We start from the raw sequence: 23,088 nt of genomic DNA, 5'->3' as shown, positions 1-23,088 counted from the left end.
TGGCTCAGGATCTGCGCCTGTGGCTGGAGGGCTGCCGGTTCGAATCCCGCGACCGGCAGAGGAATCCTACTCCGTTGGGCCCCTGAGCAAGGCCCTTAACCCCAGCTGCTCCAGGGGTGCTGTACAATGGCTGACCCTGCGCTCTGACCCCCAGCTTCTCTCCCTGTCTGTGTCTCTCATGGAGAGCAAGCTGGGGTATGTGAAAAGACAAATTCCTAATACAAGAGATTGTATAGGGCTAATAAAGGGATCTTATATCTTATATCTTATCTTATAGAGTGACGCTGTGATTTAACCCTAAGAAGCCTCAGGCTGTAACTTCCCTGTAAGGCAAAAGAAAGCCAACCCAGACAACCTATTGCAAAAGAATGTTTATTCTTTTCTTAACGTTTCCGAAAAGTGCATCATAGATTTTACATTTAGCAAAATTCATATTTAAGACATGAAAAACAACCGCGCAACAGTAACAGTGATCGGTTTTTGGATAATGTATTGCGTGCGGAGAAAAGGTCTGCGGGCATTTTCAGAAAGCACAGGTATAAAACTGATGTCTAGCTCGGCTGACAGGGGAGGTCTCGGGCAATGTTGTTCCTTCAACGCAAAAGGTGTTGGTCGTTGCTGTTTATACCTTCACCAAAGCTGCGAACTCTGCAAGACAGAAAGCAGTTTTTAACAGACTACCTCGCTATCTTAATCATCACGTTCTCGCGACTTCAGGAAAAGTTATTTAATAACAGGGCGTTATTAAATAAAGCCGCAAGCTGTACAGACACGCAGGAGATCAAACAGGACGAGATATTGATGTTCCTGATATCTTTTATCTCGCCTGCATGAAGAGATCGTGTCACCGAAGGGTTTCCACCCTTGCACAGTGAGGATAACGGTAAGGTTCTGACGTCTTTGGATCGCCATTAAAATGATCCAACAATGCAGTCACGCAGAAAACGCCGCGCCATCAATGTTTCAGACGCGCAGCATTGCAATGAGAGTGATTATCAATCAGAGAACTTTGGGGGCATTTGCCTTGTTGGATGATATTCTATTTCCTAATATTTCCACACCGTCCGCCCGTTTTCTAAGCGCGTTATCCAGTTCGGGGTCGTGGCGGAGCCGGAGCCCAGCTCAGCCAGCAGGGGTCGCCCTGGTGCTCTTTCTCCGGGGGGTCATTAGTAAGCCGCGCGTTAGTCCTGTATCACCTTGAGCACAGGTCGCTGCGAGCTGTGAGGGCAGGCTTCATCCGTGCCTTACAGGCGAAACTCATGAGGGAAACTCAGCTGTCTGACCCCTCATATACTTCCACCCGATACACTTATTTACGTCCGTTAATGTGATTTTCAGGCATCTTACCATCGACTCCGATCTTGCCGTCACCGTCGGAGTCCCCGGCGGCCAGGAAGGCCTTGGTCTCGGCGTCGGTCAGGACTCTGGCGCCGGCACTGAAGTTCTGCAGGAACAGCCTGGTGGAGAAGCAGGGAAAGGGGCCCGGCAGGTGAGTCTTAATGGTCTCCCGTCAAGGAGAGCAGACAGTGTCGTGGTGCTCTGCTAAATTACACGCGTCTTCTGTCCGCTAGTCACGGGCTCTGCACCCGACGCAACGTCACAACAATAGCATTGATATGGCGGCGGTGGCAATATTATTCGGGGCAGGACACGCTGTGTCCAGTTGAGACAGACGCGCTAGGCCGCCGCGATGAAGAGGCGCCCTTACTTCAGCTCATCCTCCTCAATGAAGCCGCTCTTGTCCTGGTCCAGGACAGCGAAAGCCTTCTTGACGTCGTCGGCGGACCTGCCGGCCAGGCCGACCTTGCCGAAGAAGCTTTTGTAGTTGAAAGAGTCAGCGGCTGTGGGGAAAAAAGTACGAGTTTATTATGTTCGGGGTTTTTTTTAATGTTGTTGTTGTTGTTGTTGTACTGCTGCTTAGTCCTGCAGTATATTTCAGAGAGCATTAAGATACACATGTTGACTATCCCGAAGCTACCCAGTGCAGTAACTGTTTGTGGCGGAAGCGCGTTCATGTGTTCAGCGGTTTACCCCCCCCCCCCCCCAAGGCTGGGAGTACCCCGGTCAGCGCGGGCTGGTTGCACCGCTTTGGGGGAGACCCGAACCCCCCCGATCCAGAACCCTCTCCCTGGGGAGTGGGGTTACCTTGGCATGCCTGCAGGGCTGCAGCGATGTCTTCATCCTTCAGGATACCGGCGAAGGCCATTTTGCTGTAGCTGCCGAAATAAAGGAATTCAGATCATCAGCACCTGAGTGGAGCGGCCCCACGGGCATCAGACACCAGGCTCGCGTCCCTCTCTAGGGCTAATACAGATTTCACCTGCGTGGGCACTGTCTTGCTTCACACTCTGACTCGTGTTAAGCTTCGTTAAAAGTACACGTGCTGAAAAATAATTTTTAAAAAAGGGCGCAGGGCACAGGGCACAAGTCTCGCCTGGGGTGAAGACACAACCAGGCGGAAGATGTCGTTGAGCCCAAACTCCAGCCCAGCTATCTTTGAATCTACAGCCTTTGCAGCTCTGGCCGAAACTGAATATCAAACTGTCTTTTTTTTCCACGTGTGATTAAAAAAAACACGCCACCAACATTAAAAAGAATAGTAAAAAGAAGATCTTCTGAAGACGCCTGGTGTTTTGCTCACTGCTGCGATCCACTCAGCTGCCTCGGAGCCGGGAGTGGAGGAGGAAGGACTGCACCCCCAGACCCCCGGACTCCTCAGTCTAACTCACCTTGGGCGTGTGCTCGGGCGGGAGCGGAATCGAAGAATGAGTCCAGCAACTGCAGTGATCTCTCACCCGGCGCGCTCAAGCTTATATACTTGCGCAGAGTCGAAATATGAGGCATAAGGTAATAGACACCACAGGGTATGGTTAAAAAATGTGTCCAGTAGTCAAACCGTTCTATTTTTAGCTTCATAAATGAAGATGCTTAAAAGGCGGGTGTTTGCAAAAGTCCTTAATATTCTGCAATGCTAATAATATACGCTGCTGATATAGATGAAACGCCAGTTGCTGGCGATTCAGATTTTATCCCGGTGTGAAGCGCGGACTTCGTGCGAGATAAGCACTTCAGCGCTGTAGCCTAACAGAGCGTCTCGGGAGACTAACGCAGAGGGATGAAGTCCTGCTTGTTTTCGTCTTTTTCCTCAACAGATTGCCGTATGATGGTGATTGATGTTTTCCAATGCACATTTTGAAATTACTCGATATCGTTTTGCTTTTCGTCTAAAGGTGCTAGGACATAGAGCAGGAATAGGGACCAAGGTTTGTGGCTGTAGGAAAGAAAGGCGTAAGTAAATTTGTATCTTCTACTGTTGAGTTGTTTATCTGCTCATGGTTTGTATATTTGTCGCCCAAATCTTGGATTAATCTTCAACAGATATTGGATGCATATACACTGTATGATTCTCATTCGTGGGGCAGTTGTTTTTTTAATATGTTTTAAACTTTAAAGACATCCTAACCGTGTTTTGATGAAGCTACACGGTATAAGGACTTTTGCTGATCTTCGGCTTTATCAGTGATAGTGACAGTGGCGATGAGCGTTTTGTGAATGAATTTGGCAGCCTGTCTTTTTCAAAACACCTAGAAACATGCTCTCCCTCCGATTTGAGTCGATCAAATTTAGTTAATCTGTACGTTTGTCTTTTTCATTCTCTAAGATTGGTTTTGATAAACACCCGTAATGACAGTCTTTTTAACCTCGCTGCATTTCTTGGTTTGAGATTTTAAAGTCACGGTCACGTTTTCCCGCGAAAGAGTGAGTTTCTGCATTCATCTATAACCGTCCCCTTAAACATTTAATTGATAAGAAACAGCATTACTACAGCAATGAAGCCTCTGGAGTGGAATCAAAGAACAGGCAGGGAGCGAACTGGGAGGCGGCAGGCTGAGTAACCGAATTCGGAAAATAAACCCTAAGGGGTCTCCAGCCTTTCCGCTGTTGACAGAAGATAGTCAATGTCCACACGCACAGTGCCGTACAGCTGGTATATCAAACACGGTTTCACTGTGCAAAACCGTGTAAAACAGGACTCTGATATGCATGGTATTCAGGCAGCTCGGAACAATTTATAATGCTTTAAGAGCATTATATCGTTCAGTGAAATATCAGCGGCAAACACGGAGTCAAATCTAATTCGAGAGTTGCGCGCAGTATTTGCAGTACAATAATGAATGTAATAAAAACAGCATTTGCTTTTTTTTGCGGACCTTTCTGTTTTAATTCTCACGAGTGGCTGTTTCAGTCGCTCGTTTCCGAGAGAGAATTCAGAGGGGAAATCTGTTTCAACTCCTCCGCTCGCCGGCAGGGGGCAGCACCGACACCCCGTGGGGGCAGCCGCGACTTCAGGTCGCCGGGAGAGGCTAGGGAGAGCGCGCCAGTGCTGAACGTAAAACAGCAGTTCAGAGACGTCTTATTTCCCAATTGCCTTCTGCAGTGCTGCAAAACCGCTGGGACAGGTGTAGTGTCGGACTAGGTTAACAACACAGGATGAACACAAATATCGGATTTAGTACATTAATTTGTCACAACTGAGACCTCCAGATTTTCACAATGTATGTGAATCGAATACGGGCTGTATCTCCTGTATATCAGTCATTTCTGATGATATGATTTCAGGTTAATCAAGAAAGTGTTTTTGCAGCTTTTTTGCTCCATCCTGTGTATTACAATTGTAAAACGCTTTTAAAATAAAAAAATGAAAGAATTTCAAAACAGCAGAGCCTGTTGTTTTTCGTTCCTTTGCACCAGTAACACTGCCTGCATGTCCTTATAACACAGTGAAATATTTACAGTTACATATTACCTCACATCACTTTCAGTGGCTGCTTTTCCAATTCAGGGTCACTGTGGCCCAGAGCCACATTGGCCCCACACAGGGTGCACCCTGCACTGGACACCCCCATCACAGGCCACACACACACCCCTATCAGGGCCAATTCTCCCAGTAGCCAGTTCACCTACTAGCATGTCTTTGGGCTGTGGGAGGAATCCCACATGAACACGGAGAGAACATGCAAGCTCCACACAGACAGCACCCCAGGAATTGAACCCAGAGCCCCAGCACTGCGAGGCAACATGCTAACGACTGTGCTGCCATGCCACCCCCAAACAATAGTGGCTCATAAACATACAGAGAGCATTATTTTGATAATTTTGGAATGCCAAGACATTAGACAAGACGCACCATAGTTAGGATGAAACTCCCTCTGTTTGAGCTCTGTGCTCTACAACCTTCCCTACATGCTGTTATGCTGTCTAGTGAGGAAAGGGGAGATACAGTGTTTCTTCACAGTGCTATTATCACTGTCCCGAAAAAGAACTGTGCTCTAATTTGGCTTGATCCCCACCTAAGCCTCACCACAACCCGGCTTGCCGGAGCTCTGTATGGGAGAACTGACCCTGTGTCTGGAGTAGGAGGCATTGCTGAGAGCACTGGACTGCAGGCCTGCTCTACACTTTGTGTGAACAGCTAGCTGGCTTTCTGACATATCACAGTATTGAGGGATTCCATAGTGAGGCACCAGCATACTCAGGCAAAGTCAGGGTTTGTCTGTAAGCATACAGGCTGCATCAAAACAATGTATTCCAAAAGAATCTTTATTCCTTTGTTTTCCATACCTTTTCTTAAAAGTGCACAGAAGATTTTACAGAGCACAATTCATGTTTAAGACATAAAACACAACTGAGCTACATTTACATTGCTTTTTTCTGGACGGCGTTCCTGGGCTTCTTTAACGAGAAAATCTCTGCGGGCAGTTCATCAAGCAAATATAAAAAGTATGTATAGTTCTGCTTGAAGAACGAGGAGGTCTTCAATAGCGTTGTTTCTGGTTCCACGAAAGAAGAGGTGTTGGGTCTTGGTCAGCTGTTTTTTATGCCTTAACAAGGGCAGCGAACTCTGAGCAAGGGGGAGAGAAAAGAGGTTGCAGTTTCTGTTCGACACAAAAGACCGCGAAGCTTCACTGAATAGCATACTGCTGTTTGTCTTGAATTCTGTTCAAGTGGATAATTTTGTTTTCTTGCAGACAGGCCACTCTGAAGCCACAGGAGCTGATTTGTGAGTTTTGTGAAGGTACCTGCGTGCGCCACATGGGGCAGTGGCTGGTACAGATGGCACAGATATGTTCATATCCGTGTGTGTGTAAGTGTGTGCTTGTGTTTATGTGTTTTTATCTGTGCGCTTGTGCCTGTGCATGTGTGCGGGTGTGTGTCCTTGTGTCTGTGTGTGCGCTCATGTCTGTGTGCTTGCGTCTATGTGCTTTTGTTTGTGTGCTCGTGTCTGTGCGCTTGTGGTTGTGTGTGTGCTCGTGTCTGTGCGCTTGTGGCTGTGTGTGTGCTCGTGTCTGTGCGCTTGTGGTTGTGTGTGTGCTCGTGTCTGTGCGCTTGTGGTTGTGTGTGTGCTCGTGTCTGTGCGCTTGTGGCTGTGTGTGTGCTCGTGTCTGTGCGCTTGTGGTTGTGTGTGTGCTCGTGTCTGTGCGCTTGTGGCTGTGTGTGAGCTCGTGTCTGTGCGCTTGTGGTTGTGTGTGAGCTCGTGTCTGTGCGCTTGTGGCTGTGTGTGAGCTCGTGTCTGTGCGCTTGTGGTTGTGTGTGAGCTTGTGTCTGTGCGCTTGTGGCTGTGTGTGTGCTCGTGTCTGTGCGCTTGTGGTTGTGTGTGAGCTCGTGTCTGTGCGCTTGTGGTTGTGTGTGAGCTCGTGTCTGTGCGCTTGTGGCTGTGTGTGTGCTCGTGTCTGTGTGCTTGTGGTTGTGTGTGAGCTCGTGTCTGTGCGCTTGTGGTTGTGTGTGAGTTCGTGTCTGTGTGCTTGTGGTTGTGTGTGAGCTCGTGTCTGTGCGCTTGTGGCTGTGTGTGAGCTCGTGTCTGTGCGCTTGTGGCTGTGTGTGAGCTTGTGTCTGTGCGCTTGTGGCTGTGTGTGAGCTCGTGTCTGTGCGCTTGTGGCTGTGTGTGAGCTCGTGTCTGTGTGCTTGTGGTTGTGTGTGAGCTTGTGTCTGTGCGCTTGTGGCTGTGTGTGAGCTCGTGTCTGTGCGCTTGTGGCTGTGTGTGAGCTTGTGTCTGTGCGCTTGTGGCTGTGTGTGAGCTCGTGTCTGTGTGCTTGTGGCTGTGTGTGAGCTTGTGTCTGTGCGCTTGTGGCTGTGTGTGAGCTCGTGTCTGTGTGCTTGTGGTTGTGTGTGAGCTTGTGTCTGTGCGCTTGTGGCTGTGTGTGAGCTTGTGTCCGCGAGCTCTAGATGCAGGCTGCTGACCTGACCTGCTCCTCTTGCTACGGATTGACAGGCCGTGAACAAGAACAAGAAGCTTCCTGGTACCGGCTGGGCGGACTGGCAGAGGAACGCCAGAGCGGACGGGCCTGGACATGTGTAGATCACAGCACCTCTGTGGTTTACTCACCATCCACTCCGATCTTGCCGTCACCGTCGGAGTCCCCGGCGGCCAGGAAGGCCTTGGTCTCGGCGTCGGTCAGGACTCTGGCGCCGGCACTGAAGTTCTGCAGGAACAGCCTGGTGGAGAAGCAGAAAAGAGACAGCTATTGCAGGTTCTCTTGCCCCTTGTCATCTAATCGCTTGTGACGTCTAGCACAGCCCCTGAAACCCTGCCCGGGGCCAGCTCGGCGGGGCAGATGTCTAACAGCTGGGGCTGAGAAGATGAATGTGGTTTAATAATCCAGATTTGGCAAAGCAGTGGACTCATTTGTGTCATCGGTCTGTCTGCATTTCCAGTGTGGGCTGAGGTGCAGTGCACAAGCTGCTGACTGTGAAAGACAGGGAGGTCTCTATAAAGGGTGCAGTGACTGAAACAGGTGGCGGCTGCAATCGATGGAACGGCAGGGCTGGCACTGGTCTGGGGCAGGACCCTGCACTGCGGCGCCCTTACTTCAGCTCATCCTCCTCAATGAAGCCGCTCTTGTCCTGGTCCAGGACAGCGAAAGCCTTCTTGACGTCGTCGGCGGACCTGCCGGCCAGGCCGACCTTGGCGAAGAAGCTTTTGTAGTTGAAAGAGTCAGCGGCTGTGGGGAAAAAAAAAGAGATGTATTACTGCAGTACTGATTTTTCATAGCGTAAACACTGAGCTCCAGTTTAGCACGAGAATTACTCAACAGCACAAACTGTGTGAGGGCTGAGGTTCCAAAAAGGCTCACTCCAGTAATATTTCACTGCAAAAGATTAGCACTCGCCCGATACACCAACCTTTTTTTTTAAGAAACCACTACCTCAGAGGTGGTTTATCTTGGCATTTCAATTCAATGCCACGAGAGGACATAGAACGTTCCAAACAGATGTCTTAATTGTGTCTTAATTGCTTAATTAAATCGATCGGTTGCTGAAACCAAAAACCTGGAATGGAGGAGCCGAAATGGACACAGCTCAGTGAGCGACCTCGATACACCGCCCCTGGAATCACATTTAATCTTGGAGGTGGGGGGTCAATGGCTGGAATGTTCTTTGTTTGCCTTCCGCGCAAAAACTACTTACAACCAAATCCGTGCACTAGCAAGCCTTCACCCTCAAGTCAGGGACCCTTGCCCCACATAAACTCGACAAGATTGGGGCTTGGAAATGAAGCGTCTCCCCCTCAGTCGTGAGCAGCTGGGGGGGCCTGGAGCCCAGGAGCTCCGGCACAGCTGGGCACAGCTGTCCGCAGCCGGTTACCTTGGCAAGCCTGCAGGGCCGCAGTGACGTCTTCGTCCTTGAGAATGCCAGCGAAGGCCATGTCTAATCGTTTTAGCTGGGTGAGAAAGAGACACACGCGTGTTAGCAATGTAACCCACGATCGCCGCTCACCTCCGAGGCTCTGTCTTAAATGCCTAAACCCCGCTTCAGCCGAAAATTACTGGACCGACACGTTTACATCGGACTGATGGCAGACGCTTTTTTTTTAAAAAAAAAAAACTTTTTTCTTCTTTCAGTGTCAAAAAGGTTTGAGTGAGTTTGGTTTGGGGGCAAGGTTAGGTTTTCTTTACATTTCTGTAGAAATGCACGCTTTAAGCTTCGAGCCGTGCTTGAAAACTGAACGAACGAAAGCCCAAACATTATGAGACACTGAAGAGGAAATACATTTCCTAAATCCCAAATCATCTAGACACCCCAACTCCCCGCCAACAACAGTAAAAGAAAATTTCACATAGAAGAGTTCCATTCATCTCCACATTGCCGCATCTCCAGGCGTCTTTTAAACAGCAGGCAGTCCCTCAACTTCTTTGCTTTTTTCGAATATATGTAGTTATTTGTTTTTCTATTCGTGTATTTGCAGTTCCATTCCAATAGTTAAGTCCAATTATCGAGCAAGGCGGGGATGCGGGGTCTCCGTTTTTCATCCTCCTGTCCCAGAGCAAGAAACACTCCTCCAAATGGTCTTTTTGTGAGCTGGAGTGACCATTGAGTGAGCTCTTGAAAAGGCAGCCGGACAGCTGTTTTGTACTGCGGCCGGGCAGGCGAGATCCGCCTCTCGGGAGCCCTGCTGCGGCGGGGCCGCTCCGAGCCCTCCTCACCTGAGCTCTCCTGAAAGAACCACCCGGAGCGATGAATCGAGTCACTGCAGTGAGAACGCCTGTCTGTCGCGCCTTCTTATATACGTGCGCATCGAACCTTTTACAGGAATTTGAGGCTCACTGTAACGGATACCATAAGCATCGGATAGTATTAGTTTCTAAAAAATGTGTCCAGTAGTCATATAGTTCTATTTTTATCTTTATAAATGAAGATCCTCAAAAACACATTGGAAACCGTAAAGGCGCCGGGCAGATCCGGCAGATATCGATGGTGTGCTGACAGGGTCCTAGTTTATTTGCAAGGCGATTTGAAAACGATTTTGAAATCAAAGTGTAATTAATGTATGTGGCTATGTCGCACAGATGAGACACCGGCGGAACCAGGCTTTAACAAACAGCACGGAGTATACAGTACGCACGGTGGGACTTGAGACTCTTATATTTAATTAAACCCCCGCGCAGACCAGACCATTAGGAGACGATATTGATTAATCTGAAGCTCCAGAAGGATATTTATGGCCGCCGGCCTGTGTGCAGTCTCAATAAGATTAAATTACTGTCTCCGAAGCAGAATGCGAAGCTTCGCTAGAGCGGGTTTAAAAAGTCAGCATATCGCCGGGCGGGGACGAGAGTGGCCGCGGGAGAGATCCGTCTTCGCGTTGCCTGATCTTGCGTTTGCGTCTTTATTGTTCATCAGATTGGGGTTAAACGCCTTGGGCCGCTCGGCGTCTTCGGAGAAAGACGCTCTTTTTGACTGAAGGGTGTAATTAACGGCCACCGCAGTCAGGAAACAAACGCAGTGTGGTCATGCAAACTGACTTTTCAGGCATTAATCTTTGCAATCGCGTGTTCTATAGGAAGGGAGCTCGAAAGCGTTTCTAAAACGCATAGAAGTTTGCTCATTTCATTAACTTAGGCAGGTGTACGCTTGAGAACGACGTGCTTCAGAAAACGTAAGCGCCGTGGAATTTGATATACTGTACATATTCCCGTCTTCACGAGAATCACGAGACTTGAAAATGAATACAAGCGCCATACGAACACAACGGCGTTTGCAATTTAATGCATTGTGGGATCTGCGTGAAATCCGCGCTCTACCGCGAAAGAGCTGTGGGCAGTGTCTCCACCAGTCGAGCTGGGAGCATTTTAAAAAAGGCAGCGAGCCTGCTTCGCCGGAGGCCTCAAGTGACTGCCCAAAAAGGGAGGAGGGCGCGGGTGGGGTGGTCCTGCAGTTTAGTTTATAGCGGCGACGCATTCCGAAGGGCTGGTCTTCAGACCTTTGACGCCAACGCCATCGAGGCGATAACCTGATAAATCGCATCACATTAGGAAGATCGCAGTTAACGGACTTGTAATGAATGAAATGAAACAGTTAACTCGCTGGGCCACCAGCGTCAAAAACACAGGGTGTTCGTGCCCAGCAGTGCAAAGTGTTGGATAACCTTCTAGTTACTGTAGATGCTTTCCAGACACCTCAGTGGTTTGTCTGGGAAGAGCAATCGCTGAAGTGAGCGTCGTGTGCACCTTCTGCTGGCCGGGGAACAAAACAGAAAAACAAACCCGATATTGTTTCTCCCCCATCATACAGAACAGCGAGGACCGCTAGGCCCCAGCGCCAGACATAGGCCTCAGTCCCAGACATTTCAGCTGGGAAACAAAGGTGGATTAAGAAAAAAGATAACGGCCTTAAATTCGATTTAATTGGGTATGCGGGTGGTTTTATTATTCCTTGACGTGACTCATTAAAAAAAAACAAACTGAATGATTGAAACTTATCGGCTGGAGCGAACTGTGTTTCCCGGCGTGCAGAACGACTTCCCGGGCATTCGGGAAGACGCACGGTGACGTCCGCTCTCCTCTGCTCTGTGCAACACTGCTCACCGTGTCCCCAGCGCTGCCCACAGCTAAGCGCCTAGCTTAGGTCCCCCCTTTGTGTTTTTCAACCTTAGTTGCTTCGAGTTGGTCGTTCACAAATTATTATTTCTTTAACAGGAAACCTATATGTACCAGTATCTGTTGTGTAAAACAGAAACACAGTAATCACAATTAGGACAATTGCAGGTCAGACAAGACGTATGTGGCACAGTACTGTATATGCAGTTCTGTTGTGCTGAATGGTGTAAATGCCTTTGTAGGGAAATGTGTAATAATCATGGAGCTACTATGTAATTACAGTTTAACCTGCATTTGTAATAGTGTTGTTGCTGTAGTAAAAGTCTTAGGCTTGCGAATATCCATATCAGAACATATCTGCTGAAAAACCCAGCTCTTCCACAGCTATATCTGTACACTCGGTGGATGCTGTGTTTCTGAATTTGTATGTTGATTCTCCTGTCTGTATCACATGTCATTCTGCCCTGTCAGAGCCTTGGTATCCTATACTGTGAGCTGCTGCAGTTGGGTGTAATTTTAGACGTGACAAGTGTTAAAGAAAGCGAATGCTACATACCGATCTTATAAGTGGCCTCAGTGATTTCTGTAAACACCTCTAAGTTCAGGCTTGGATAAAGCAATAATATCACACAAGAGCTCTTTCTTTAAGTAGCATTTATTTTTTCCTTATGAGTTTGTTTTAATCATTGCCATAAGAAAAAAAAAAACCACAAGACAGCACAATTTGCAAATGCCATGAACTGTATAAAACAATAAATAAATAAGACTCCTTCATCACAGCTTCTGTAAATTTGGGCGTGGGCTTGTTCATTTTGTCAGAGCCCGGAACTCTGAAAAAGAAAGAAAAAACACGCAATTAGTACTCCATAATTAACAGGTTTCTAACGTGGCTGAGTTTCCAGCTGGTGCTTGATTGTCTTAGTTTGAAGGGTTCTGTTCTTGGCTTCTGCCTGCTTTCATTGACAGACAGCCTCTCAGGAACCCCTGCCTTTTTGCTTATGTCCATTTCTCTATCTGAGGGTCCCATCTGTCCAACAAAAAGTTTTTTGAAACTCTTGTTTTTGTTACGTTTCCCTGCTCCCGATCCTTCCCATCATCCCCTGCACCCTGGAGTACAACGTCTCCCTGCGCCTCCGCGCTCTTCCCCCTCTTCCCCCTTTTCCCACTTTTCCGTACCATCCACTCCGATCTTGCCATCACCGTCGGAGTCCCCGGCGGCCAGGAAGGTCTTGGTCTCGGCGTCGGTCAGGACTCTGGCGCTGGCGGAGAAGTTCTGCAGGAACAGCCTGGTGGAGAAGCAAAGAACAGAGAAAAAGATTAAGAAAATTGCACAGCTGGCCGAGTGAGACAGATCTGATGTGTGTGAATAAGCGAATACTGCTCTCTAGCCAGCCTCTGCCTGCTCTCATGCACAGCTGCTCTGAAAAAAACTGCAGGCAGCTCTCCAGGACCAGAGCTGCTCTGTCTTCGTCCAGGAAGGGTTTTCATCCCAACTCAGCTGTTAACGACCTGAATCAGCTTCTTACTGGTCTAACTGGACCAATTTAATCACTTAAGAAAAGCTGTAGACACACTGGCCCTGCACCACCAGAATTGCACAGCCCTGCCTTGGAAGAAAACCAAAGCTCATCAAACACTTCAGTGCTCATTGTATTTGATTCTGCTGGTCTGTACTCTGTTCTATACACATTATCTGTTCATTTTGGCTGAGGCTGCCACTACATTTCTCTGTCTTACTGAATGGGAATTAATGGCATGACAGCCAGTGATTGCTCTGGGGTGCAGGTCTGGACCAGAGCATCTTGTTGCTCACATGCACAGGTGGGTTTGATGTCCTCTCACCACTCAAAGACAAACTGGCTATAGGACAGCTGGCTTTGGGGTAATGGATGGTAATGGTGTATTTCTCTGCATGCTTTGTTTTATAACCCTGAAATACCTTATAGTTAAGAGACTAATGCTTTCTGTATGTTCAGTCCAGCAGCATCTTAATGTTTAAAAGCACAATGAAAATCATCGAAATGTCTCTTCCCAGCTCTCTTACTTCAGCTCATCCTCCTCAATGAATCCGCTCTGGTCCTGGTCCAGGATCTTGAACACTTTCTCTGCCTCAGAGTCGGGCTTGCTGGCCAGCCCCACCTGGGCGAAGAAGGTCTTGTGATTGAAGGAGCCTGCCGCTGTGGGAGACAAGCAGAGTTTTAGCAAAAGTGTGAAAGTGCTGGACAACTGTCTTCTCTCCCCATGAATGTCTGCTCAGCTAGGTGCAGCTGATCAGCTGGAACGTCCTTGAGCGTTTCCTCTTGTTTTGTGCACGGGGGGGGGCCAACTCACTAGAGGCAGATGCCTTCAGCACTGTGAAATGTGACACATTTGTGCACAGTACCTGCCTATCGAAAGCAGATTGAGCACTAAACCTGAGGAGACTTGAAGGTTAACAGCAAAAGAACAAAGGACAAAGTCTTTGACTTTATTACACCTTCCGCCTGCTCTCTACTCACTTGGCAATAAAATTAAGTCAGAATATTATTTCCAGACAAGATTACTTGTCCTGGAAATGAATGTTGTTGTTTTTTACCGAGGGTTCCAAGCAAACCAAATGCTAAAACTTTAACATTCGTGTCATCCAGAGCAACCCGCTTCCCACTGAGGCCGCTGAGATCTTCTCGAGAACAGCATCTACGTGCCGAAGTTCTCGGAGAACACCTTGTTATTTATTCAGCCTTCGACTTGCACCATCTAACCACCTGAGTAGATCCTCCTCAGTAAGGAGACAGTGTATTCTTTGTCTAGCTAGTGTGAGGAGACCCTCAAGAAAGAAAGCTTTGCCTTTCTGCAGGCTTACAGCAAGCGCTGGTGTTAGAGGCAGTGGTTTACCTACAGCTCCTATTCTACCCCTGACAATGGCGCCATTTAGTTTGACAGGGAAGAAACTTGGTTGTCATAAAGATGTGTATTAAAGTGTCGAGGAAGTTCAGGCGGGTGGAAAGATCTGCTCTAGACAAGCATATTCCTCTTGAGGGAAAATACCTTGATGAACTCTCTTACATGTGTCTGAATGTGTAGGGAGGCTGGTTTACCTTCACAGGCCTTGAGGGCAGTAGCAATGTCTGCGTCTTTAAGGATTCCAGCGAAAGCCATGATCAGTCTGGGGGGAAGGGAGAGAAAATGAGGAGTTTAACAGACAAGCAAAAACACATGACTGGTTGTCTTGTAGCAACACCCTGGAGACGCTCACAGAACTTTGTTAAAAGGAGAAACACTGTAATTACAGAAAATGTTAAGTTCAATGGGTCTGTAAGTACTTTCTAAGATAAGAGATATCAAAGAGTGTGTGTGTGAAGATTTATACTGCTTCATAATTGTCAGCTATGCTATTCATTATTTTACAGTTATCGTACTCATTTTAACTTAAAAAATGTGTTCTTCACTAGTTAGTCTTCTGCCGAGCTATTTTTCCAGTGTGGTTCCATGGTGCATGCTGTATTTTAGATCATTAAAAATCAGTGCATCGCATCAGACGTGCAGCATCATCAGTGCAGTTTCCACAGCTTCTCATTTCTTTATCTAGAACAAGACTTTTTCACTCTGTTTTCCAGAAACAGAAAGTAACCATCTTGGCTAAGGAAACCCAATGATGTAGAGAGGAAACCCCTGCTGGCATTCCTCCTCCTCTGTTCTTTTTGCATGTTGTCAGCTCCGCCACCAGCTCCTCTGGGAACAAGGGGATTGCAAATTGTATTGCCCAGATGCACAATGTTCTCTTCTAAAACCAGCAGATTGGAACAGAGAACCAACAAAAAAGTAAGCAATCGTTTCGTATAATTTCCCAGCAAATGCTCCCAAGTCCTTCATGGAGTATCCAGGAGCAGAGAGGCGGTGAGGGCATGAGCCGCTGGCCTTGTCTGTTGCAGCAGTGTCTGTTCTGTGCAGAATGGGACAGTTTTCCCTGGCCAATCCAGCCTGCGGCTGTCCTCGGAGCTCCCGTACTGAAACCAGTGTTACCCAGAGCTACTCACCTCCTGGTCTGTGAGCCTCAAGGGGAAATGAGTATGGAATCGTCACTGTCTGTCCTTGGCAGAGCTCCTCTTTTATAAAGGCTACAAACACCTCCCTATTCATTAGTTAAACAGTGTGGATAGACGGGTATGGTTTCAAAATGTGCCAGCTCAATGGATACCTCCACCAGGAATGTGTAGGGTCTGTACAGCTTATGGTAATCCTCACGGCCCTAATGAAGTAACATTATATTGTGGGGGATGGATCCAATTCACAATTATTAATATTTGTCTCAGATTCTGATGAACAGTCAAAAAAATGTATCTCGCCCATTCCATAAAAAGAAGCAACTGTCTGACCCCTATACAGTGACTGCACTGTGAAATCTTATATTTCCATCAATGGCTTTATTTTTAGTGCATATACATTGAGCTCTCTTCCTATGCTGTACAACTGAATGTGAATCTTTTTTTTAATAACTATTTCTTTAAATAGTCCAGAATCCCAGATTTCTTATCATAGTTTGTATAACATTGCTGATACATTTTTAAATGCTTGGCATATTTATTCATTACTATGCGCCTGTATAGAAGGTATTTCTGTGCAGGGAGCTGATGTTGTTTAAACTGCCCAGGAGTGCTGGGAACAGACCTGTGAAACTATCTGGGTAGCTCGTGACTTTATTACTTTACTCCTCTCTTCAACAGGAATGCTTTTGCTCTTCCTTAAGTTTTCTGTTAAAGTGGAAGCTTCTTGTTCAAAGAAAACAACAGAAATTCAGCTCAAAACTTTTCAAGTGTCCTTTCCATGGAGACATTCAAAACCAGCTCCTGAAATGTAGTCACTCTTCCCAGGATAAACATTAAGGTTCTGACTGCATGCAAGCATGTCCAAATCCCAACTCTTAGATACTTCTTCAAGACCTCAATACGTAACATACTGTAACAGCTAGCACTTACTGAACACATGACAAACACGTGTGTTTGAGACATGAAAACCAGCTTGCTTTGCAGCTTGCTCAGAACTGAGGCACACTCAAGAGACTGCAGGCATGTTCAGTATGTTAGGTTGTTAAGAGTCATGAGGGTCACAATCACACATCTGCTCCCGTATCTTGTCCCTGCTATGTGTTCGCCATGCGACCCGAGTGGAGCTGGGATCGGGGAGATAGCGTCGAGCTCAGTCACGGCACCTGTATTTCCAGGGGGCTGCAGGCAAGACACCGAGTATGACAGATGTGTGGTGAGGCCTGACTGAATCCAGAGAGTTTCTCCATCTTGGCCATGAAGGGTGGAAACAGGGGAGTGTTTGGGTGCTATTGCTCTTTGAGTCAGATATGTCTTCTGATTTATTATCTGCAGTGTGTTCTGATTTAGAAGCAAGTCAAGCCACTCTGTGTGTAATAATGACATTTCTCTTAAGGCAACTGGTTGCATCTACACAGCATGTCTATTGTAGCCCCTGCCCTGTTAAGAAGCTGTTTTTCACTCTAAGGGAAAGCTCGGTGCAGGAAGGTTTTCACAGAGCTATATTGTAATATACTGTTGCAGTCTGATGCTATCGTCTTTTAATAGTTCACGACGAGATCTCTAAAGCGGTATCGTTACCAACACATCTTTCATATCAGACTGATACAAGTGTTGTTTGTAAAATAAATAATACTGTAGCGAATATTATACTCATACATAAACCACTTATTTCTATTCCTCATTTCTGGAGGAAATGACCTCTAGAATCGGTTGGATTAGGAAAATCGAGGTTATCCTAGACTCTCCCTAAGGCTTTCCAGTGTTTTAGATAAAAAAGTCCGCATTAGACCGCTCTTCTTATTTACAGGAATACACAAAGTCCAGCCACTAGATGGCGGTGTTGCCACTGATACACGTTATGCATTACTGTAGATATTTACGGTCTTTAGATCCAAGATTCATGATTTGTTGAGAATATGATGATTATTTCAAGTTAAACCATTTTGTATCGTCCAATAAAAATACATTTACTGAAAAACAACCTTCTTTAAACTTTTTTATGCAGTTAACGTCACATTCTGGTTTGGCGATTTTTTTAATTTTTGGATTTTGGTTTGGATGCCTTTTTTAATCCAGGATTTTTGACTGCGTATTTAGTAGATGCAGTAACGTCCAGAAATATGTGCTTCATTCGGAAACAGAAAATGGAAGTGAACTGAAAAGAGAAAATTAGTATTACAGTACGATTACAAATTACATTTTCCGAATGCTTAATTGGCGTTAGAGACTTTGCACATAAAACAAATGCAAATTACAGGTAACAAACTGTAAGGGGGAGACCTGCTGTCATTTTTAGCTTTCCTACAATCAGTCTCGTACGACTTCTGCAAAGAGCTTTGTCCTTTGTTTTGGCTTTCACGTTATTCGTGTTCGTAAGTACTGGTCGTTCAGTTTGGAGAAGCTGATGATCGAGATAAAATCAATGATAAAAAATCCGGAATACCAGTCCTGACGGCTGTCAAGGAGTGAAAAGATTTTATAGAACAGGAGCCCTGTCCCTTGTCTATAACAACACGCAGGCCACAGATCTAAATAAATGACGAGTGTTAGTTATGGCCCCTGTATCCTCTGGCCTTTGTTCCAGGCGAATTCCTAATCGCGGGCAAATTAATTTCCATTATCTGCTGGAGGCCCGCCTTAAATCTGCTTTCAGGTCTTAAAAAGCCGTAATTGTTGCCAAGCCTGTACCAATTAGTGGGCTTCAGAAGTGCCTTCGCTCAGGTGAGGAGCAGCAATAAGAGCGGCTGGAGGAGAAATATTCTTTACACCCGGGGGACACACGGAAGAAAGACTATTTCCCACTCGTGTCTGTTTCTAGTCGCCTTTCTGAGAGCTTTGTAGTCAGAAGTAACGGAAGCGAGGCGTGATTGGAGATACAAGTAGGGACAGGTAAGAGGACTGATTTCAGGCACCAATGATTAAAGGAGCGAGCTGTTTTGAGAATTGGCACCAGCAGAACCAGGGTTGAGAACTACAGGTCGGGTGATGATGTTTTAAATTAATTTTCATAGATCGCAACAGGTACTATACGTAACACGTGGCTAAGGGTGTACGCCTGTGGCTGGAAGGTTGCCGGTTCGGATCCCGCGGCCGGCAGAGGAATCCTCCTCCCCTGGGCCCCTGAGCAAGGCCCTTAACCCCAGCTGCTCCAGGGGCGCCGTATAAATAGCTGACCCTGCGCTCTGACCCCCAGCTTCTCTGTCTGTCTGTCTGTGTCTCATGGACAAATTTCTCATAGACAAACTCCTAATACAAGAAATTGTATATGGCCAGTAAAGTGACCTTATCTTGTCTACCAACAGGAGACGCCGGCGAGTGTCCTGTTCCAGAGGGAGGAGGTGCTGAGTGCTGATCGGGCAAGAGTTGAAATCATGACGACTCAGTTAGTGTACCCAAGAGGCCCTCTCGCGTACTGTGATGGCCGGCCACATCGTCACTGTAACAGCGTTCATGTTATGAATTCAGCAATTCAGCCGTTAGAGGTGAAATGGGAAACGATGGTCTTGGAGAGATCTTTGATCCTCACAGCCCTGACGTGTTCCCTGAAGCGGTCTCCGAGTCTCCTTCCTGTCTCATAATGTACTTCCTGCAAGAGACGCAGTAAATAATGTTGCTGGAGGTACAAGATGTCATCTGAGTGTCCAGTTCTCATTGAAAGTGCGCCGTTTTCTTAGGGGAGTCTGAAATGTGCCTGATGTATAGAAAAGTCATTTGCTGAACTGGATGCTGCCAGGTGTATATAATAATAATTATAGTAATTGCTTACACTTATATAGCGCTTTTCTGGACACTCCAGACCTCAAAGCGCTTTACAGGTAATGGGGACTCCCCTCCACCACCTCCAATGTGCAGCCCCACCTGCGTGCCTTTGTAATCGGGTAGTGTAGTGGAAAGGCAACGCGGAGACCAGGGAAAGTCTAGAGGTGTATTTCTTTTCAACAAATGATGTCGAACAGAGATCAGTTCTTGACTTGGCTCATATTCGCGTTAACATGACCAGAAGGATTATAATTTATTATATCCATTCTTGCGCCTTTTCAGCATCACCCCACAGGTTCTAGAAGTCACGAGGCAGACCCCTTTTATAACTTTAGCAAAGCAAAAACGAATTTTAAATGATGAAAACCGTTCTCCATCGTGCACATACTAGGACTCGAGTATAACTGCCGACGTGCAGCGCTTGATGGGGAAGTGGGTGACCTGCAGGTTAACAGCACTCGAAGCATGTTGATGTGCCGCCAGGTGGTGCGGTCGTAACACGTCGTCAGTGTGTATTGCAGTTTTAAACAGTATTTCTCCTACTAACAACGGACGCTGTTTAAGGACAAGTAATGATTTAGTTTTTGGAAACGACAGGTCTGTCTCTCTTAATGAGGGTGCTAATCACGTGGTCATAAAGTGAATAAATGTGGTCAGAAATGTGTCCTGATCACTGGCTCGTTTTTGAGTACAGTAGAAGGAATAGAGCCTGTCTCTGAGCTGCATGTTTTTTTATCACCCAGACCAGGAAATACAGCCTTAAAACAATGTTATTTATTGGGTTTTCTTCTCTAAGAAAAGATAACATCTCCAGGCTTTGGGCAGCCTCTAATTCTGAAACAGAGCTATAATTTCAGTCAAATGCAGAAAATAAGAAAAGAAAAGAGCTGTTGAAGCCTTGGTTCCAAATTTATTATGCTTTTAAGACATATCCATTCTGAAAGGAGAAACAAGTATCTGGATATTACAAAAGACAGCTTCCTGTTTCCTAAGTCCTGATCTCTGCGACATCTTACTAGCAACTCGCACATGAGATGTCTGATCTTTAGCGTTGGGTAAGGTGAGAGGGATACACGTCGGACACGTCGCCTGGTCCTTGTTTTGCAGTCAAGCTCATTGCGAGGGCTCAGTGGTGGCCGCTGCCCTCCGACCGCAGCCTGCGAGAGACGCAAGCGCGGACAGGACCTCGGCGTTGGGCTGGGCTCACTTCATCAGGGAGCGGAACTCTGGAAAAGAAGGAAAGTGAGAGTGAGCTCATCTCGTGTGTCTCCTTCCACACTGTCGCTGCTTTCTTCTTCCACTTGTGGTTCTACGGGGGCGCAGGGCCCGAGGGAGCCCCCGGAGCCCCGGAGCCCCGGGGAGCTTCAGACCTTGAGCGCCGATCTTGCCGTCGCTGTCCAGGTCCGCGGCGGCCAGGAAGGCCTTGGTCTCGGCGTCCGTCAGGACTCTGGCGCCGGCCTTGAAGTTCTGCAGGAACAGCCTGCGTGGGGGAAGGCAACATCAGACGCGGCTTCACGAGCTGCACTGCGGCACCGCGGGCTCATGCCTGAATACTAATCCCTCTCTGGACTGGAGACAGTTTGCCGGGCCCAGTAATAAGATGGAACAGGGAAGGGAACAGGTAAGGGTTTATTGACGTCGCACACCTGAAGAAGCTCCACAGCAGAACACTGTGTCTCTCTTCTTTCCAGCATGGAATAAACCTTTACCTGTTCCTTTGCATTATCAGTTATAATGAGAATAGGTGTTGTTATTCTCTCATGCTTTACGACAGGGGGAAGGCCCTTTATAATCCTTCTGTACAGATTAGGAACTTGGGAGATAAACGGAGAACCGTCGTGTTAGAATGAAACCGCCATAGTTTCCACACAGCTTTGGAGAGGAACGAGCCCGTACTCGCTGTTCAACACCTCCAGTACTGTGCTCTGAGATCTACCTCCCCCCAGTCTCGCTGCCGGAGGGTCCCTGGTTCTCCTTCTCTGTTCAGCCAGTGTCTCCCACCCTCTGCCCCCTGCGCTCGCCCTTCGTCCTCGCCTTACTTCAGCTCTTCCTCCTCGATGAATCCGCTCTGGTCCCGGTCCAGGATCTTGAAGGCCTTCTCCGCGCCCACGGCAGAATCGCTGGCCAGCCCCACCTGGGCGAAGAAGGCCTTGTGATCGAAGGAGCCCGCCGCTGTGGGAGACAAGCAGAGTCCTGAGGAGACCTGGAAAGGCTTCCGCGCCGTGTCTTCAGACGGCACTGTTCCCTTAAGCGAGCACGTCGGGGAAGAAAACGGCAAGGACACAGTTTTGAAGTAAGCAGGAAGGACCCCAGTTCGGAGAAATGGCAGATCCCTATTTTCCAATGCGTGTAGTGGCTCTGGGGCCGGTGGGCTTTGAGATGTTTAGACTTGTCGTCTCAGCACAGTGAAAACATGATGCTAGCCCACTGGTACCTGCTCCCCAGCCCACCTGTTGCCTGGTTACCTTATTTACCTCCCCTGGAGGCCCTTCGGAGCAGGAGCCTGTGTGCTCCAGACAGCCTCCCTCCCTGCTGACCTGGTTCCCCTGATTACCTTGGCATGCCTGGAGCGCGGCTGTGATGTCCTCTTCTCTCAGCAGCCCAGAAAAAGCCATGACTGCCCTGAGCCCTGATGGCAGGAGAGGAGGAGGAAGGAACAGTTAAGAAGTGACGGCCCTGAGGAAGGACCAGGAAGTACAGAAACGCGGTGCCAGTAAAAGCTCTTTTTATGTTCATCGAGATGGAGTGCAGTGTGGTTTGCACCGCCTGGAGACTTGACCGCGGTCAAGGAGACGCGGGTAAGAGCACAAGGTGTTGACTAGCTTCTGCTTGCTTTATGATGAAGTGTTCTTGCCCTGTCCTGGCTCATCACCCTGTTCACTATCACGTTACAAATGAACAGTTCCCATACTGCACATCATTTCAATTGCCAGATCATTAGCCCAGTGGATCTATGTCTGTATTTTTTTTTTTACATAAGTTGTCAACTGAGGAATAAATACAGTCACACAAAGTGACATTTCTGAAACTGTAATCTAGGGAGAAATTCAGCCAGCTGTCTCAGCATCTCTCCTGCACCAGGCTGAATCCTGTTGTCAATAGAGAATAAATCAGACAGCAGCACTGTTGCATCAGTGATAGAGATGAAAGTGCCCAACTCTCAGGAGTGTTTTTTCAGGCTCCTCTGGGGGTCCCCTTGTCTACAGCTTGTTCTCTTTCTTTCAGCGACCCCCCCAGAGGACTCTGTGTTTTTCTTGCTCAGGGTGAATATATCTAATCCGGCAGAATTATATTTTCTTCTCGCACATTTCTTTCCCTCTCATTTGGCTCCTTCATCATTCATCCTGTATATGAGCTCAAGTCATGCCCGTTTCACGCTCCTCTGTATACTAAGCAGGAGACGGCATCACCCGATCCTCACACAAGCCAGGTCTACATGCACAAGCTTTGCGAGCCACCCATCGCAGTGTGTGCTTGCACACATTCACAGAGCCCTCTTGATATGAACACGGCACACAATACAAGGTACAATAACACCTGCCTCTGAAATCCTACTATTGCTAATCACAATCTTTGAGCTGCTCCAGTGCTGAAACAACGACCCTACCTCTGTGCTGTGCTGTAGTTTTTCCTGTTTATTCCAGGGATGCTTCAGTCGTACAGATGTCTGCCCTCTTGCCCGCTGGCCTCTCCTGCTGTTGGTCTCGCTCGTCCTGCGATCAGCTGTGAGCAGGGGGTTTGATCACCTGTGGGTCCGCAAATCCGAAAGCAAAGTGACTGAGGAGGTATGGCTCCCGGTGCTTTGGAGACTGGCTCTGCCCCCAGGCCCGCCGACACCTCCCCGCTCATTAGCTAAGCAGTGTGGATCGGTGGGTATCCACGCGGCTCAAGGGAAGCTTCAAGCAGGAGTGTGTGGGTGTTTGCGCAGC

The 23,088-nt window shown here is 47.6% G+C and overlaps 4 protein-coding genes across 4 annotated transcripts; all 4 read right to left on the bottom strand.

The window, feature by feature from the left end:
* Positions 1-356: 356 nt before the first annotated feature.
* On the bottom strand, positions 357-4,710 carry LOC148818279 (parvalbumin-2-like). The gene is made up of 5 exons (XM_088936857.1): positions 2,730-4,710; positions 2,146-2,216; positions 1,709-1,841; positions 1,348-1,457; positions 357-648 (listed from the first exon to the last, which is right to left on the bottom strand). Exons 2-5 carry the CDS (start codon positions 2,204-2,206, stop codon positions 623-625), a joined length of 330 nt encoding a protein of 109 aa, XP_088792983.1. The 5' UTR covers positions 2,207-2,216; positions 2,730-4,710; the 3' UTR covers positions 357-622.
* An 873-nt stretch (positions 4,711-5,583) lies between these two features.
* Positions 5,584-9,580, bottom strand: LOC148818278 (parvalbumin-2). The gene is made up of 5 exons (XM_088936935.1): positions 9,483-9,580; positions 8,644-8,719; positions 7,868-8,000; positions 7,385-7,494; positions 5,584-5,902 (listed from the first exon to the last, which is right to left on the bottom strand). The coding sequence occupies exons 2-5, from the start codon at positions 8,702-8,704 to the stop codon at positions 5,877-5,879; spliced, it is 330 nt and encodes a 109-aa protein (XP_088793061.1). The 5' UTR covers positions 8,705-8,719; positions 9,483-9,580; the 3' UTR covers positions 5,584-5,876.
* Positions 9,581-12,068: 2,488 nt separating this feature from the next.
* Positions 12,069-14,513, bottom strand: LOC148818277 (parvalbumin beta-like). Its single transcript, XM_088936571.1, has 4 exons — positions 14,453-14,513; positions 13,420-13,552; positions 12,552-12,661; positions 12,069-12,205 (listed from the first exon to the last, which is right to left on the bottom strand). Exons 1-4 carry the CDS (start codon positions 14,511-14,513, stop codon positions 12,183-12,185), a joined length of 327 nt encoding a protein of 108 aa, XP_088792697.1. The 3' UTR covers positions 12,069-12,182.
* Positions 14,514-20,049: 5,536 nt separating this feature from the next.
* On the bottom strand, positions 20,050-22,935 carry LOC148818276 (parvalbumin beta-like). Its single transcript, XM_088936749.1, has 5 exons — positions 22,767-22,935; positions 21,714-21,788; positions 21,199-21,331; positions 20,530-20,639; positions 20,050-20,385 (listed from the first exon to the last, which is right to left on the bottom strand). Exons 2-5 carry the CDS (start codon positions 21,772-21,774, stop codon positions 20,363-20,365), a joined length of 327 nt encoding a protein of 108 aa, XP_088792875.1. The 5' UTR covers positions 21,775-21,788; positions 22,767-22,935; the 3' UTR covers positions 20,050-20,362.
* Between the last annotated feature and the right edge of the window lie 153 nt (positions 22,936-23,088).

The sequence above is a fragment of the Atractosteus spatula genome, chromosome 18, assembly GCF_055471065.1.
Source record: "Atractosteus spatula isolate fAtrSpa1 chromosome 18, fAtrSpa1.hap1, whole genome shotgun sequence".
Classification (NCBI taxonomy): Eukaryota; Metazoa; Chordata; class Actinopteri; order Semionotiformes; family Lepisosteidae; genus Atractosteus; species Atractosteus spatula.
This window is presented reverse-complemented; position numbering and strand designations above follow the sequence as displayed.